The sequence below is a fragment of the Callorhinchus milii genome, unplaced genomic scaffold (assembly GCF_018977255.1).
Source record: "Callorhinchus milii isolate IMCB2004 unplaced genomic scaffold, IMCB_Cmil_1.0 Scaffold3, whole genome shotgun sequence".
Classification (NCBI taxonomy): Eukaryota; Metazoa; Chordata; class Chondrichthyes; order Chimaeriformes; family Callorhinchidae; genus Callorhinchus; species Callorhinchus milii.
Window position 1 is genome coordinate 70,926,430 of NW_024704744.1, and position 17,995 is coordinate 70,944,424.

Sequence of the window (17,995 nt, forward strand, 5' to 3'; positions counted from 1 at the left end):
GCCTCGAGAGTAGTTAAAACTCACGTCAATTCAAACCTCTAAATAATAGCTGGGAAACCATCTGGCTAAATATGGGACGGCAGATGAGAGACTAAATTGTTGTATGGAACATAACGGGGGGCCATTTTGAAATATATGCGAAAGGAGTGGGAAGCGCTAATTGCGACATCGTTTAAGCTGCAACTTTTGCAGAACAGCAATTGCTGTAACGATTCCTTGTTGTGATTCCTGACAGCCACCAAGGTAAAATGCAAAGCCGCCAAAACAAACCACCACCTCCCTGGCTGTCCACTTGATTCTCCAGCCTTTCTCGCACCAAGGATTTTGCTGGGTGACCACCGTGTCTTCTTTGGGCTGGGATCTGTTATTGCTTACCGCAGGTATATAAGATTAGCTGTACCAAAAATGAGGATTTTATAACAGGACTCGCAAAAGATTTGTAAACATTCTTTCTCCTACTTCTGGTGTCTGAATTATTACTCCCAGATTTTAGATAACATTTGCGATAAGCAGCATGGACTACACCACAAATTCCCAAACAAGAGCAGGGCACGGGAAATTAGATTCCACTTTCCAGTAACCACTTAAGATAACAGCAATGGCACAGCATCAGCGGCAGGCGAGCAGCCTCACCTCTTTGGGAACAGCCTAACAATCTGGGAAAACAAGACGGAAAAATAAAAGAACTAGAAACCTGGCAATCCTTCAGAGCATTGTGGACTGAGGCTGAGTCACCAATCTGCTGGTGTTTCTTCAGTCTTTCTTCCTGGGCTTCAAACCAGGTTTTCAAGCACTGCACACCGTTCTCATACTCCATCCATGACTCCAACAAGCCTTCCAATTCCTGGACCTGTTGCAATAAACACATTCCATTTGTTGAGATAGTAGAGTATAGAAAGCCTGCTTAAAGCCCATTGCACTTGATTCAGGTGACAAGCAAATTTCCATGTCACAAATGAAACGTCAGTCCCATTCTGTATTTTGCTTCTCAAGCACAAATAGAGAAATAATTTAATGATGGACAATACGATTACCTGCCCTAAGGACAAAAAAAGTTGTGCTAAGTGCAGAGCACTACAGCTCAATGATCTGCTCCTTTACCCCCAAAGACAATGTACTCCACTTTTCTGATTTTACACTGAGTTTCAAGTTGGAGAACACATTACATTCAAACCTGTTACCTTCTCAGTAATGAGACGCTGCAGAAGCTGCCACTTTCTGTTCATCACCCCCAGGCGTTCGGCAAAGTCGGTTTTATCACTGCGCTTGCTCTCCACGTCCTGGCTGCTGATCTGCAGCACTGATTGGTTCACAAAGTCCACCGTCAGCTGCTTACAGGACAAATCAATCTTGAAACCCTGAAAAGTACAAATAGGCCTTTGAAATATTGCTATAAATGTAAACAATGTGCATTAATCCCATATAAAGGACCACATCTACTGTCACCCATTTATTTGCCTTTCCTCCTCACGCCAACACAAACATAATTAGCTAGTTAAATAACTTGATTTTGATCTTAGCAAGTTTATTAATATCCTGACTAGATTTGTTTGTTATGAAAAAAAATGCTTCTATTCATTTCACTCAGGCCCTGATGTCCCCACTCCACACCACAAGGGGAAAAAATTTCACCTGGGTTTAATACGTATTTGATAGCATGCAATACTTGGATACATTTTAAACTCATTCTTAATTTTGAAGTCGATTTTCTGCAGGTTCTTTTATACTGGTTTCAAATTAAGACTGAATTGAAGAATTCCAAAATGCTAAAAAAAAAATAAGGTGGAATTTCGCTGCTCTGTTCCCAGGCCATTCAGTGCTGCCACTGCTCTCCCAGCACCCCAATCACGGAAACTGATTGGAGTCACGAACAACAGGAAATAGGCTGACCAAATACCGAGGGATCTGACAGATTGGAAGTTGGAAAATGACATTATATAGAATTAAGTAGACTGTACAGCAGCAAAGCAGGCCATTCAGCCCAACAATCCATGCCAGCATTTATACCCTACATGAGCCTCTGTGCATACTAACCCACTCTCCCATACCTCTTCTCTCGTGTGTATTTAATCAACTTTATCTGTATACATACATATCTCACATATGCATCAACTTTCTTCTTAAATGTTCTGATAAATATGCCCCTTTATTACATTTAAACCGCAACTGGTAATGGGGGTGGGGGAAGACAGATCCGATCCAGTGAGCCAGAATTTCTTGCTAAATGTCATTATGATGCCAGAAATGGCACTACAGGCATTGTAATGGTTTAAATCCCGTGAGCAGAAAATAGCGAGTAGGCTAAAAAAGAGCAGACATCAGGTGTGAACAAGGTACAGAATTTTCATACAACAATTAGTTTGTGTGGAACTCAGACTTTTTAAAGACTACCCCGAGATACAGGATGCAGTGGTTAGCTAACATCTGTGAGAGCTTTTCTGAACTCGTGGGCGTAATACCTTGTATTTTTTGAGGAATTGCTCGATCATCTGTGATCCCACTGCATTTTTTATTATCGTTTCATCCTCTTCAATGACCTTCTCCATGAGTGAGATCCAGGTCATGATCTCACCGATTGCACTGCGAGAAGGCAGTTTCTCCATCTGAAGCTGAAAGCGGACAAACCAACCGTTTAAACCTCCACTGCAGTCTATGTCTGTTTGCACATCAAGATTTCAAGAAAACTACAAATAGTTCAATATTTTAATTCACTCCCCCAACCCAACTCTCCAACCACAAAGTTAAGAGTGGACATTACAAACTCCCAGCCAATAGAATTGTTGTATTACATAAAATAATACACTACAGAATCAAGCCATTTGGTAAAACTAGGCTGTTTTTGTTTTTATACTCTACATCAGCCCTCACCTTCCTATTTCCCTGTCTTATTCCCCACTATTCCTGTCTTCCTCATGTATGCATCACGTGTCCTGTTAAATATGTTGATGCTGTTTGTTTCAATCGTAGCTGCAGTCAGTGAGTTCCATATTCTCATTGTCCTCTGTATGAAGACCATCATTCGGCCCAACTGGATGTACCTATCTAGCTTCCCCTTAAATACACCAACTCCTTGTGGTAGCATGTTCCACATTCCCACTACTCTCTGCGTGAAGACATTTCTTCTAACTTCCCTATTTGATCTATTTGTGACTATTTTATATTGAAGGCCCCTGGTTTAATGTTTAAGATTACACTCCATTGCTCTGGATTCTGCAACCATAGGAAAGGGTCATTTCTTATCCACTCCGTCAATCCCCTTTACTACCTTAAACACCTCAATCAGATCACCCCTCAAACTCTTCTGTTCAAGGGAGTTGTGATAGTTTTCCCATTCTAACACATAATAACAGTGAAGCTGAACTCATCATTCATATAGAATGAGAGATTTGAATGTTTGGCTATGTTTACTTCAACACATCCCGACAGGATTCGAAGAGGAGCTGGTTCACCTGATGTAATTTCTCCTGGACCACTGGGATCTGTGCAAGCAGCTCTGTCCACTGAGCGTCGATCTGGGCCAGCCCAGAGCGCAGTGCTGAGGTGTCCACCCTCTTCAACCGCAGCAGCTGATTTCCGGTGCTCAACACCGAGGACTTAAGCGAAGATTTTGAATCAATTTCTTTAGTAAACTCCTAAATGAGCAAAACCACAATTAGAAGAAGCAAAGGCTGAACTTGCTGACTATTAGTCACATGTACAATTTTAACGCAGAACGACCAGAAAAAGCACAACCACAAGGTGTAAACAAAACCCTCTATTGCTGTGGCCCTGAGATACGAATTGCAGATGAACCAGAGCATTTGACCCGAATTGAGACTGCAGGCTGCTCACTTACCAGGAAGGACTGGAGATGGTCCCTCACAGAGTCCAGCTCTTGTGGGACGGTTATGGACTGCATGGTCCAGAATTCCAGGCGCTCGGTGGCTGACTGCAGCCATTGCTTCAGCTCAGCAGATTCAGTCTGGTACCTGGCAAAAATAAGAAATGAATGGGAGAGTTTAGCTTTGGATAGATAGGGGTCACTGGAGTCTTGTATGACACATGAGCCAATAACAATGCTGAATTTCAGGTAGCAAAGGAAATTGATAGAGTGGGTAAAGATAGGCTCTTTCTTATCATTACTGAATCCAAAGCAAGAAGGCGTAATCTTAAAAATTAGAGCTGAAACCAATGGAAGTGAAATCAGGAGACATTTCTTTACTCTGTGGGCTGTAGGATGGATTTCCTCATTCGACTGTTGATGTAGAGTCGGTGGGAGTGGAGTGTTTGAGGGGAGAAGATAAATACATGGTTCCTAAGGGTATTGAGAGTAAGGAGAAAAGATAGAAAAATGGTATTGGTCAACTATCCCCCCTCCCCACCTTTTCAGCTGCCCCCATCCCAGGGTCAAGCTTCCAGTCAGCTGTTAAGCATATTGAGACATCTTCTTGATGTGAACTGCACCATATAAACATAAATTGTTGTTGGTAGTTTTCATTGGTTTACTCATCTTACCTATTCCAGTGAGTGAGAACTGTTTCCAGGCGATGAAGCTCTTTGGACACCTTGGTGTGGCTGGAAAGCCAGCGCTCGCCCAGCTGGGGAATCTGAAGCTCCAGCTCAGGACAGGTGATTGATGTCAACACCCTCTTCCCATCATCTAACACTTGATACAGCTGCGGCTGACGGTCTGTCAAACTGATTTTCAAGCGCTGCCCGGGGAAACAAGGCAGATCGAACATACATTTTACGCTCATTTTTAAAACCCCAATAAACAGATACATTGAGTTGCAATTTGACAGTATTTGACGATAAGTCATTAGGGGTTATTGTAACATTAGAGTTTAATTTGCAGTATTGAAACTTGAATGATCAAAGCCCCCCCCAACCCCCGGGGGAAATAATCCAGGTACTTAAAATGATGAGGTTAAAATGATGTTGATACAAACAGGCTGTTAGGTTCAGATCACGGCCACAAAATTACAGGGCACAAGTTTAATATTAAGAAGCCTCAAATGGAATTTGAGGTTGGAAGAATTTGGGAAGTAGATACACAGGGACTGTGGTCAGATGTTTTGGGCAGGTAAGGTATAGTGTTCTCTAAGAAAGCAGCAAATGATGAAACTACTATTTTTTTTTCTTCTACACCTGGGAAATCCGAGGTCCAACCTGCCAGCTGCGCTGAGTCAGCCGATCTCTGCTTGGCCAGTGGTAGAGTGGTAAAATTGGTCTTAGTTCTTTTGGGCTAGATAACCAAGGAGGGGAGGAAGGAAACGAGAAATTCAGACAAGGTTGTTACTCCAAATCACTGCCTGGCGCCTCTTACTGCAGAGTGCTTTTGTTTGGGCAATGGGTCACAGAGGATTGGGCTTGGCAGTGATGTCCTCCATGGTCAAATAGCTTGCTCACTGTCTGGTCTTATGCATAAAGAACAATCACTTGGGTGAGGTACCAGGAACCCATGGAATCACATTTAAATCAACTTTGTGAGAAGCAGAAGAGCAAGAAGAGAGCTGCAGACATTACCTGATACAGTGTAATCCGCTCGGCTAGTCTCTCTTCAGATTCTTCCACCAGTCCAACACTGGGAATGCTGTTCTCTACCGTCTCCAGCTGCCTGTATAGTAGCTCATAATCCTCCTGCAGACGACTCCAAGTCTAAAGGAAAGTAATAGTTACGGACTTTGTTTAATCCTTGTGAGCTTCATCAATTCAAACCAGTGAGCTCTGGTGAAGGACACTTTATGCAGCATGAATAGAAGCTGAGGTGCGGGCCAGGACTGTGCCTCTAATAAAGAGCTTCATGGTCGGGTAGTCCTAGCTGAAAAAGCAGGAGGAAAGGTTGCCAGACAGCGATCAGAGGCAAATTATGCTGTTCTAGCTGGTTAGACTCCAGCAACTCATCAATGAACACTCTGGGATCCCAAAGCCTTGGCTCTTGCCAACCTGTGCCTAATACTCTCTGGAATTAGGTAAGCAGGATGTATCCCTCCAGTGAAAGAGTGTGTATTCCATTCCAGACATGGGAAATTTCTATGTGTGGGTGACAAAATATACGTGAAATTCTCAGTCTGATTTGGATACCCTTAAGCCCTGTGATGGGTTTCAGCATGGATCAAACCAAAATAAAACTTGGAAATCTGACTCTACACTTTTTGAAGAATTTGTTGAAATGCTTAGCAAACTCCTGCACATTATGTGGATGTACATTCAAAGAGCTCACCTCTAAAATGCATTCCAGCTCTACACCCCTCCTGTGAGCCTGCTTCAGTAATGTCGAGGTCTTGTCCATCAATTCTATCTTGGAGTCTGTTTCCCTTTGGTGGATGCACAAGCTTACTTTTTTAAACAGGGTCTCTGTAAGAATTTGATGGGACTCCAATCCTTGGAAAAATTCCTGCAAAAAGGCACAACCATCAGATGAAAGTGCAAATGATCCGGACACACAGAGAGAATACCTTTACCAATTTCAATCACTGATTGGGGAGGAGGGGAAATCTTAGGAGAGCATTTGGTTAAAGCAACACAATATTCTATGATTAAGGAATTCATCTGATTCACCAGGGTGTACTGAGGAGCAAATGTACAATCAGCCAGCACTGAAGTATAGAACGGGATGAAGCTTGACACTGCTTCATCTGGCAGCAAAGTCGCAACTCACCCAACTGTAAATCCGTCCAAACTTACAATGCAGATACCAAAATCCTATGGAGCAGATGCCACATCACATGGTTTTGTTCTGCATGCCCACAATCATTCAGTACCAGTTAACAAGTTTCCATTCAATACCAAGACTTACTTTGTGCTTATCCAGGAGATGCTGGACATCGCCCCTGGAGTTCACAAGGATCTTCTGGTCCATTGTCATTTTTTCTTGGCCTGTGTCGGTCATATCAGCTAGATCCTGTAGAGCTTGTTCATACTGATCCTTCAATGCCAGGCTCTGGTTTAAGGAACTGCGCCTGGAGCCAACAATCATCATCAACTCCTCATACATATCCTGTAGAATAAAAAAAGGAGCATTAGAGAGCACAGAGGCACCGAAGACCACAAACCAATTCAATAAAACCATTAGCATCATTACATATGTTCTGGGTATCTGCACCTTGTGAGACATCTCTTTACCCTCTACAATAAACTCACTCCAGAGCAGTTCTAGTGTCAATTACCTACTTGGATTAATTCTTAATGATCCAATAAACACAATATAGTCATTTACTTGTGGCGTTTGACAATGTCAGACAATTTTTGCTAGTGTTCTCTCAGATATGGGCTGCCTGGATAAGAATGAAGCTGCGAAAATGGCATTTATTTTTGTACAATGACTGACAATCAATTTAGTAATGCATCCAAATGTTTGGTCACCAGTCTCACATCTTCCTGGTTCATACAATTCTGTCACACCAAATGATGCATGGACTTGTTTGCTGAGATACCATGTGTAGTTCTGGGAAGCTGTTAGGTTTCACTTGTAAGGAATACCTTTCTTAATTACGACAGTAAATTTGGAAACTTATAATGTAAATGCACTGCACTTAAAAGCCCTTTTCAAATCCTGCTGCAACATCGGTGCCTTTGGCCTTTCTTGTTGGTCATCACTTTAACACTGTTAAAATTTTAGGGGTAGCAGTGGTTTACTCTTCTGTTAAATATCACATTAATTGACAACTCTGTCCAGCATCCTTGCTTTAACATAAGACTTTTATTTGTGAAAACACTTCATTATTTTCTGGTCACAGTATAGTGCCAACACGTTATAATACACTGGTTGAGGTCCATTAAACCTAAACCATTAGATGCAACCATTGGACAGTGCTTCCACATTGTGACACTGTCAACAATCAGCCATGCAATGCAGTGAGTTACCAATACACCTACTGAAGCAATAGGACTACAGACCTGAACTTTAGAAAGATCCAGCAGGAGAGCTTGGTCTGGTTTCAATGCCTCTCCACGTTCCTTTAACTCACTGATCCGAATCTCATATTCTTTAAGGCCATCTTCTGTCTGCAGAATAGCCTGGGGAGAAGGGAAGATGGGAAACATTCAACGTAATGTATTTTCAACAAACTCACCATCTAGTTCAATGGTTTCTTTCCTATTGATTTTTTTTAAAAAAAGTCACATAAATTGAATGAACATATTTCCCATCATGTAAAGCAAACTGGTGTCTATTTATATTTATTTGCTGCCTTATGTGCAAATAAACAAACTTTTAAAACAATCTGTTGCACCAAGATTTTTTAAAATAAAAATCTAAATTTGTTCCATCAAAGAGCTTTCCTCAGGTTAATTAACACCAAAACTAACTTCACAAACGACTGACAATTCACTGTCAATGTACAGTGCTGGATTTTGCGATGTTGTGATTTTTCATTGCACCACACTATGACCATGATTCCTACTACTATAGACACAAGAAAGGCTACTAAATATCTATAGCAATTAATGTCTCTTCTCAAGTCCTCCGGAAAGGATAGGGTACATGATGTTTAGTCATACACACCGTTGTCCAATCTGATCTTAGCCAATCAATTACTGGTTCATACACAATTGGGCTTGTTAAGTAAAGACATGTATATAACCCCATGGAGAGGTCTTAATTGACTGCTGCCCTGAAACTTCAAAATGAGAAACCTAACCAGAAGCTTTGCCAGATTCCAAACAGTCACCACTTTTATTTTGCACAGAGACATCCTAAAGACGCCTGTGCTGACTGATGTCCCACAAATGTGTGAACATCAAGGCAACTTTGCATAAGTATCGAACGACATCAGACTTTTGCATGAAAGCTCATCGGAAATTAATTTTGCGATCTCCACTATTCAAGTATGAGTAGCACAGGCCAGAACACCAAGCAACTTTTCTCCCAATCTCCCATGATTCCATGAACATTTATTTTTGGGTGACAACGATCATGAAAATCAATTCTGAATGGCACTTTGTGCCGCACTTGAAAGAAGACCTTGAGACACGTATGGGATATCATTGGATCTGGTGCTGATGTTAGAGCAATAAAAGAAATGACAAAATGGCTCAACATACACCCTTAATTTCTAGAGATGGAAGGATTGAAGCCTGGAACAATTTAAACTGGGTTTTCACTTGAAGAATTTCAGCAGTTTTCAAATGGACACAACAATGGTTTTTTTTTACCTGCAGTTGCTCTGTAACAGGGCGCTCCAAAGCATCAGCTAGTTTTTGTAGAATAATATATTTATAATCAGCTAAGGAGGTAAACAGCAGCTTCAGTTCAGTCTGTGAGCAGAGTGAGAAAAACAGGAGAGATTAATAAAGGCCCTGTAAGATTCCCATGTATGCTTGTGTTTGTGTGAGAAGGCAGTAAATAAATTCACCAGTGCTGGGTATAAGTACCAAAGTACCAAGCGCAGAGCTAATCTGCTGTTCACTTTCCACAATTTTCAGTAGAACCCTGTTAAAAGGCTTGTGGAGATGATGTCCATAAGATTCCAACCTGCCTTATAACAGGGCACAATCATATGACGAGTGACTTCACTCTGCATGAATGCCTGCTTCCCCTGTTAAAAATAGCCGACTTCTGCATTGTAGGGTTCCAACATCATTTCCTGTATGTGTTCTATACATAAGTGCTTCCTGCACAAATCTTCCATGTTCAGCACACAGGAGGTGACCTCAGCAGCGATCTGATGACCTGGAAGTCAGACTTTTTTTTAAAAAAAGCGCACGGGAGGCAGGCCGGCACACCGGACTGAACACGGGGCACCCACTTTCTAAACCTGCCTTAAAAGTAGGATCTTATAACAGTACCTTCTGTATTTCCCCTCAAAATTAAAAGTGCCCACTCACATACAGCTTCTTCCCACCTCATTTAGAACCCTCCCCACACTGCAAACTGCCCCCCACCCACACATGGGCCTTTCATACCACCACAAAGCACTCTCAACACTGTTTCTTTACACACTACAAATCGTGTGCCCACACATAGAAGTCTATCCCCATATGTTCATTCACAAGCTGAGATAATCTCCACTGACTGAGTTCTGACATTGGTCTGTGCTGTTTGAAGAGCAAAGAGCATCAGCCAGAATAGCAATGAGGAACCTGAACTCCATGGAAATTCATAACAGAATTTTATAACAGAACACCAGAAAATGCAAATCTAGGTTGCAAATTAAATAAATGGAAGAGTCCTGCAACTTCTACATGATTAAGAGCAGCTGATAAGCTCAGTGGCTGATAAGAGATCGAGAGACCAGCATGGTGAAAACCCAAAAGAGACACAGTTGCTGAGGTGCCAAAGCTACGTACCTGATACTCCATCAGCTCCTGCAGTCGATCCTTCATTTGCTCACAGCGCTGTTTCACTGCTGTTTCTAGCACACTCAATCGCTCCTGCATGCAGTTCAGGGTCTCTTCAATAACATCCTGATTTCTGCTGGTCTCGGGTAGGACACTGAGGAAGGCATTTGTTTTCGTGTCCAATTCTTTAGTCACTTCTTCGATATCTTTGGCAAGACTCTGGCAAGGATTTTAAAAAAAATCGTCAAATTATTTTCATGTTTTTCTGTTCACGAGAGGCGAGGAACAGATAACGTATTCTCAACCATTTGCTGCCAAGATATCCAACCCAGGTCATCTTTTTCTTTTCATCATCATCTTTGTTCCACAAGTCTTCCATGATTACCTTGCTGAGATTGGGTACTTAGCATTGTAAAATTACATGTATAACCTCAGGTTCAATCACTCTTTGGTGCAGTTACACTAACAATAATCCTTACTTATAGCGCTTATTATGTTGAAATGCCATAATTCTCTTCACAACAACTACTATCAAGTGTAGGCCCTGAACATTTGTGGCAACATGAAAGGTTCTTTGTATATGTTTGTTTTATTGTACTGCAATCAAATGCTGTAGTTAATTTGAACTTAGCAATATCCCACAAAGCTATGAAGTGAAGGATCAATTAATCTGGAGGATTACAGGCCAGGATACGAGGAAAAACTTCCTTCGGTTTTTGAATGCTGTCATGGGATCTTTAATGTCCATTTGATCAGGCAGATGGGTGCCTTGTTTCAATCTCTCATTTGAAGGTCAGTACTTCCAACAATGCAATACATCCCAAATACTTCACTGGAGCAAACAGCCTGGATTATGACTTCACGTGAGGGCACAATCTTCTGAGTCAGAGGTGAGAGTGTTACCAACTGAGTAAAGTGACTGACATGAAGTCTAATCACACTATGTGACTGGCTCTCTTGCACTGCATTGCAAAATGTAGTCAACTGCAAGTTCAGTTTCTACAAATAACCCTCGTACACATCCATACCTCTTGGTAATACAGGTGCACTTCCATCTTTTCAGGTAAGAAACTTGCACTGGCAAGCAAGTGATCTTCAACACCATCCAGCCAGTGGGAAGCTGCTGAAACAACACTGTATAGCTTCTGCTCCAGGTAAAGGCTTTGTTCCTCAGCATCTTCACCCTGTTGACAGGTTTGCAAACGTTGGAACATTTTGCAGTTTTGATCACCAATGTGAAATCAGAAAAAAAATTCTGTCAGCAAAAATGTTTACTGTACCCGAGTTGAAACATCTTCAATTGCTTGACTCATCCCACCAAACAGAGACTTAACTGCCTGCACAGATTTGTCCAGGGTGTGGGCTTCTCCTTTAAACAATGCCAAGCTGCTCGCTACACCAGTGGACCTCCCATAAACCTGCCATAAGACCAAAGAGAGAAAAACAACAAGTCAGGCAATTTTTTTCCATTTTTTTTCTCCGAATAATGGTTATTTTTGTTTGGCCAGCCAGGTGTCTGACACATACTGAAATCCATCGCCATGTATGAGAATATCCAAACCAGGCCCTGAGTTCCACACATGTATGCCACTTCCTCATTAAAGGTTCCCTGTGTCTGGAATGGAATGCACCTCTACCTCGCACCCTATCCCAGAGAGTATTAACTGCAGGGTGGCAAGAGCCAAAGCTCCAGGTCCGCAGAGGGGATGCTGGAGCTTATGAATTAATTGCACTATTGATGAAGAATAAATTAAATCTGGTACTTCTTACCTGTTGGTCCTGATCCCTCTCCAAAGAAGCTTTAAACATTTTCTCTTTGCCGTAAATCTCTTTCTGGAGCTTTTGCCATTTCGCTCTCATCTGATGCAATGCAGAAACTTTGTGGCCCTCGAAACCAAGCTCCTGTGATACAATTTCAGGCTGGGCAACATTGCTGATAAAAAAAAACTATAATCAGTACTGATGTCACGTCTGTACCAAGCTCAGCAAAGACTGAGAACCAGCAAAAATCCACTCCCGATTCACTAGGAATCCTTGCATTCGTAAACCTTTCAGAGTGGACAGCAGTGAGATTATAAATTATGGGTACACACTGATACACACTGGTGCAAAATACTGAAGAGCAATTATATTTTCACTGAGCAATAAAATGTTTTCACTAGTAACACAAGTGCTCACTTGATTGGTGACTTCTGCTCATCACCAATGAACTCGGCACTGGTTTGTTGGGTCAGAAGTTTCTCTCCACTGCTTGCAACAGATCGTATCAGGTCTTTTTGTTCTGCAAGCTGCTCCTCCAGCTCCTGAAGGCAAGTCCAGAGAAAGTGCAAGTTTAATGTAAGCTACCCTATTCAACACAGCTGAATTTATATCCCAGTGCATAGACTTTATGAATCTTATGTACTCCAATCCCTCTGGTTAGCCCATTGCAACAATACACTGGCAGGTATCTTATGTGTGATATTATGCCTATGTCTGTCTTCTCAATGGAGCCTGGAAAGGGGCCTTGCCATTGTTCTTATCGGTTAAATTCAAACTATACTGCCAATACAGGTTGAGATTCTAACATTTATGTTTCAACAACAACAAAATTACATTTGTATAGAACCTTTCACATCGGGAAGACATCCTAACGCACTGGATCAGTGTTTCGTACCCGAGCTGGGGGTCGGGATCGGGGAGGGTGGAGGGCAGAGGGAGAAGAAGGGTGATCAAAGGCACAGTCGAAGAGGAGGGTCTTGAGATGGGTGTTGAAGGAGGCATCGGAGGGGGCGAGGTGGAGGGACTGCAAGATGGAATTCCAGAGGTTGGGGGCAGAGTGACTAAACGGCACTCTGGTGGGGCGGGCGAGGCGGGGGACATGAAGCAGGCCAGAGCCCGCTGAACGGCGGTTGCGGGCAGGTTTGGAGGGAGTTAGGAGGTTGCAGAGGTAGGGTGGGAGCAAGGCCATGGAGGGCTTTGAAGGTAAGGACCAGGATCTTGAATATATCCTCTTGTGATGGGAAGCCAGTGGAGTCGGGCAAGGATAGGGTCACGGAGTTTGGTGCGGGAGAGGGCTACAGAGTTCTGGATGATCTGCAACCTATGGAGGGAGGAGTTCCACAGGCATAAGCAAGCGGAAAGGAATAAGAATTCAACAAAAATCAGCAGTTGAACTTAGGAAAGACCTTCTTGACATGTACAGCTCAGTACTACACTATACAGTACATTCAGCCACTGAACTAATCTGCACATCACACAAGCCCAGATCACAAGTTTTATGTCACAATCTAAACGCCATAAGTGCAGTGCAATATCATTTTTATGTATGAACGGACTGAATGACCACACCACCACTTGCCTTCTGTCTCTGCAAGCTATCCTGTTGGTGTTGGCAGCGAGTAGACCGAGCCTGTACCAGCCATTCATGAAGGCTGGGGCTCGTGTGGAAGGTGGAATCACTTTCCGTATCCTCTTTCTCTTGCACCATGCCATGCTGTGTGAAATCAGAACAAAGCTCGTTTATTTTAATTCCATTTACACCAAATGTGAAAGTCAAAGACATTATTTTGCAATACCCTGTGTTCTGTATTTTTCCTTGCAGTGCTATGTCCCAGTCTTCCTGCAAAAGCAGGGCCCACTCCACATTCCCAGAATGACCAGTGTTCTTGAAATCTCTTGGTATCTTCCCCAAACACGCAATGAGCCCGTGCAACATTCAACATAATGTAGCTAAGGGAGAGAAATTCCATCTAGGTCTCGGTTTACTCCATTTTCTTATGACTTCAGAGTGTGCAGAAATTAGCAAATTGTTGAATTCAACCTCAACTTTGAAGCTGGTTTTCTACATTTCTTAAAAGAACTCACATAAAAACCAGACTACTGAAAATTTCTTATATTCAGCACAGTTAAAAATGCTAAGAGAGTAAATCCATACCCCAGCTTGTCACAACACAGTGTTTTTGCAGCACCAAAAGGTTATGTCCCCACAATATTCCACACAACACTCGCTGGGTTCCAAACAATGGCCCCACAGCACAAACTCGAGTGGAACTCGTGATATTCCTGAACCAACATCATTGTACTAATTTTGATTTCCCTTGCATTAAAACTGGAAGCTATTACATTTTGCTAGATTCCATGAAGCCGGCAAGTTAAAATGGGAAAAGGCAAAAAATGTTCGAATGCCTGATCTGAATTTTGTCAGTGTTCGATAAGTATAAAATACACAGGATTGGAGAGTTGAGAACTGCAAGTCAAGACACTATCGAATCTGGCTTGCAAACATTGTTAACTGGAGCCCAGTGCGCCCTTCCTTTGTTAACGCTGTGTTAGTCCCTTACATGGCACTGCCATATTCCCCAACGAGGTCAAAAGCCAACATTAGTACATGATGTCAGAAGCCAACATTAGTACATGATGTACTACCAGTTTCCTTATTGAGGCTTTTTTTTTAAAAAAATGGCTGTGGAGGGAAGAAGTGATATTTGCAGACTTTCATAATTGATCATAATAGATCAAAATAGGTTGCACATGTCTAGAAGGAGGCAAGGGAGGGGGCTAGGCAGCGGAACTGTGGGATGGAGTTCCAGGGGTTGGGAGCAAAGAGGCTGAAGGCCTTCCCAACCGCCAATGGTGGGACGGTCAAGGCAGGGGACATGAAGCAGGCCGGAGTCCGCTGAGCGTGGGTAGTGGACAGGTTGGTAGGGGTTAGGAAGGTCACAGAGGTAGGGAGGAACAAGGCCTCGGAGAATTTTATATGCACTCTAGTTTTTTTCTGATGCATAGCAGTTTTACACCTTGTACAGGTTTAGTTATAGCCTAGGGTAACGACAGTTAATATGGAAACGGGAAGAAACTCTGACCTGGATATTGATGCGTTTTTCCTGTAACATTTTCTGCAGCTCAACAAGGCTTCCCTTTAGGTTGCGAAGTTTTTCCGTCAGGTGCTCAGCGTCCTCTCTGGTGCGGGGTTTCCCTTCCATCAGCAGCAGGCTCTCACTGTGCACGGAGAGCTCCGAGATGGTCATCACCTTCTGCTCAATCTCCCCCAGCATGTTCTGCATCAGCAGAAAGCAAATCAGACAAACTCGAACAGCCCAGACACGCAGTCAGTGAAGAGCCGTGCGCCTCTCACTTTTCCCAGGGTCAAGGTTAGTTTGGTTGACTGACATTCAGTGCTTTGGATACCAACTATTTTGCAACTCTAATTATTTTGCACACAATGTTACTTCACAAGGCAAAACATGGTAGCACTTTTGTTTTACAAAGTATCACACGCTTCGGAAAAACCCGTGCTCTACATTTTTGGCTTTGTTTCATGGAGTTGCAACTGTTTCTAGGGAGGGCTGGCTAGCCACACTCCTGATGCTGAGCCAGGGATAGTGGGAGAACTTCAGATCATCTTCAACCTTCCACAGTACCAGTTTCTGGGTTCTCTCAGGTCTCTCCGACCTCCGCATTCCCCCAGCTGGCGTCTCCGCTCGACTGGCACAGGCCTCCTGCTCATCCCTCGCAGCCTCCACCCCATCATCGGAGGTCACGCTTTCAGCCACTATGCCCTAAAACTCTGGAACACTCCCTAAATACCTCCACCTCGCCCCCTTTCTTCAAGTCCCGCCTGAACATCTTCCTCTTCGACCGTGCTTACGGCCACCTTCCCCCCACCCCCGGCTCGGAGTTAGGCTCCGCCACTGTTAAGCGCTCTGAGACGCTACCTCTCTGTGGAGGGCGCTATATAAGCGCAAGTTGTTGTTGTTGTTGCATTGTCTAGCTCAGTTTTGCTGTGACCAGACAGAACAGGCAACTAAAGAAAAGACTTGCGGTCGCAAACAAAAAACATTTCTACCAGGCAACTTTCAGAATTTCAGTGACAGTTCAGTCGTGGATATATAGTATTTATGCCATTTACTAATCATTGTCAAAAGCCTTAAACACAAACCGTTCACGTGGTGCAATAGAGTTCAGCCGAAAAGAACAAACACCTGTCAAGTGTAATTTTTTATTCCTGCAACGGAGCTTCATTGCCTTTTTCCAGACTAATCACAAAGCAGCTTAATCTCCCCCGACTCCACCACAGCAACCGTTCGGAGCTGCGTAAAGCCTTGAAGAATGTCCAGCATTCTGAGCTCATGCGGGCAAATGAGATGTAACAAAGTAAGAACACAAACAAACATGCCAGATGCGTTCACTCATTGCTCAGTCAAGCGAGTTGACAATTGAATGGGCACCTCTCTAATTTGTGTTGGTCAAAGCATGAAGCTGTGATGTGGCTCTGGGATCAGACATTGTTCACTTGAGCTTCTCACTATATCCAGCAGGGCAATTCTGCTGAGGAGAAACCATCCTGCGCTTGTTCCTGACACACTCAGTGCTCCCACCACCTGCCCAATCAGAGCTTGTTCTCTCATCTATCTCATTCCTTTGGTACTACAGGTATCAAAGTATATAAATGGGTGAGCACCCTCTAGACCTAAGCACAGATTTTTTGTTGAACATTTCATTTAGTCATTCACTTTATGGCCATTTGTGTCTCACTGCTGTGTGGAAACTGGCACACAGTTTTGCCTAAAAAATTCATAGTTACTACATGTTACAATTATATTGTGAAGCGCTTTGAGACATCCTCCTGGCATGAAGGGCAAAATATCAAACGCAAGGAATATTTTCTTTTCCGAAAGAGGACAGCAGCAGTCGATCAGGTAAAACCCTTTGGCTAGAAGAGCAAATTAGAAATGGGAGCAGAGGATGAGAATAGTCTGCCTGGCAGCTTATCTTGACTCAAGTGGTAATAGTCACTGTAAACGGTCCCAAACATTTCACTGTCAATTAAATTGTATACACAATACGTAGCAATTTTTGTGCAGCCAAACAAGGCAGCCAGTTGAGCCAGTAAGTTCCACAAACAGTCATGAGATGAGTGCCCGATTAATCTGGAGGTTGTTGGCCAGGACACTGGGAGGAATGTTCATTGAACATATTCAAGACTGGGATCGATAGATTTTTAAAAACTAAAGGGATTAAGGGATATGGGGATAGGGCAGGTAAATGGAACTAGGTTAGAAGATCAGCCGTGATCTTATTAAATGGTGGGGCAGGCTTGAGGGGCCGAATGGCCTACTCCTGCTCCTATTTCTTATGTTCTTATGAATCTAAGTCCTTAGATCATAAATCCTTAGATCTACGTGATCATTAATAATAATAATAATAATCCTTGCATTTGATATAGCGCTTTTCACGTCGGGAGGACGTCCCATTAACGTACATCTAAGAAAAGTTTAACATGAACTTAGTTTAGCATCTCGCTCAAAGGGCAGCACCTCTGACAACCCAATACTGAACTAAGGGTTAGCCTGGGCAATGAGCTCAAGACCCAACACTGGTCTTTAACCTACAGAGGTGAGTACTGCCAACTGAGCTACGTTGAAAGTTCATAGGTAATAATACAGTATCTAAAGCACAACACATCTAACCATTTGGAACAATATAGTCATTTATCAAATTCTGGCCTTTGAGCTCTATATATTACCTGACAATCAATGAGCTGCTCCTCCATTTCCATTTGCTCCTCAGTAGCTCTTAGAGTAGTGTCCAACGTAGCCTTTGTAATTAAAAGCCAATTGTTGAGCTCCTCGGCCTCAGTGCAGTACTGCTGCAGGGCTTGTTCCTGACGCTCTTCCTCAACCAGTTCATTCAGTTTCTCCTAAAATGCCAAAACATTGTTACTTGAATGGCCAACAAAGCAGGTGCTGAGACA

The 17,995-nt window shown here is 42.9% G+C and overlaps 1 protein-coding gene across 6 annotated transcripts in view; it reads right to left on the bottom strand.

Annotated features, from left to right (window-relative positions):
* Positions 1–17,995, bottom strand: part of syne1b (spectrin repeat containing, nuclear envelope 1b) — a 233,595-nt gene that overhangs the window by 62,795 nt on the left and 152,805 nt on the right. For all 6 annotated transcript variants that reach the window (XM_007894396.2, XM_042332964.1, XM_042332961.1 and 3 more), the window contains 19 exons: positions 17,768–17,941; positions 15,105–15,299; positions 13,601–13,735; positions 12,439–12,563; positions 12,031–12,193; positions 11,541–11,678; positions 11,289–11,444; positions 10,270–10,479; positions 9,136–9,237; positions 7,879–7,998; positions 6,779–6,979; positions 6,203–6,376; positions 5,506–5,637; positions 4,495–4,691; positions 3,836–3,968; positions 3,450–3,632; positions 2,460–2,609; positions 1,182–1,358; positions 695–850 (listed from right to left, as the gene is read on the bottom strand). In XM_007894396.2, the coding sequence (XP_007892587.2) occupies positions 695–850; positions 1,182–1,358; positions 2,460–2,609; positions 3,450–3,632; positions 3,836–3,968; positions 4,495–4,691; positions 5,506–5,637; positions 6,203–6,376; positions 6,779–6,979; positions 7,879–7,998; positions 9,136–9,237; positions 10,270–10,479; positions 11,289–11,444; positions 11,541–11,678; positions 12,031–12,193; positions 12,439–12,563; positions 13,601–13,735; positions 15,105–15,299; positions 17,768–17,941 (3,021 nt within the window). The remainder of the gene's footprint in view (positions 1–694; positions 851–1,181; positions 1,359–2,459; positions 2,610–3,449; positions 3,633–3,835; positions 3,969–4,494; positions 4,692–5,505; positions 5,638–6,202; positions 6,377–6,778; positions 6,980–7,878; positions 7,999–9,135; positions 9,238–10,269; positions 10,480–11,288; positions 11,445–11,540; positions 11,679–12,030; positions 12,194–12,438; positions 12,564–13,600; positions 13,736–15,104; positions 15,300–17,767; positions 17,942–17,995) is intronic.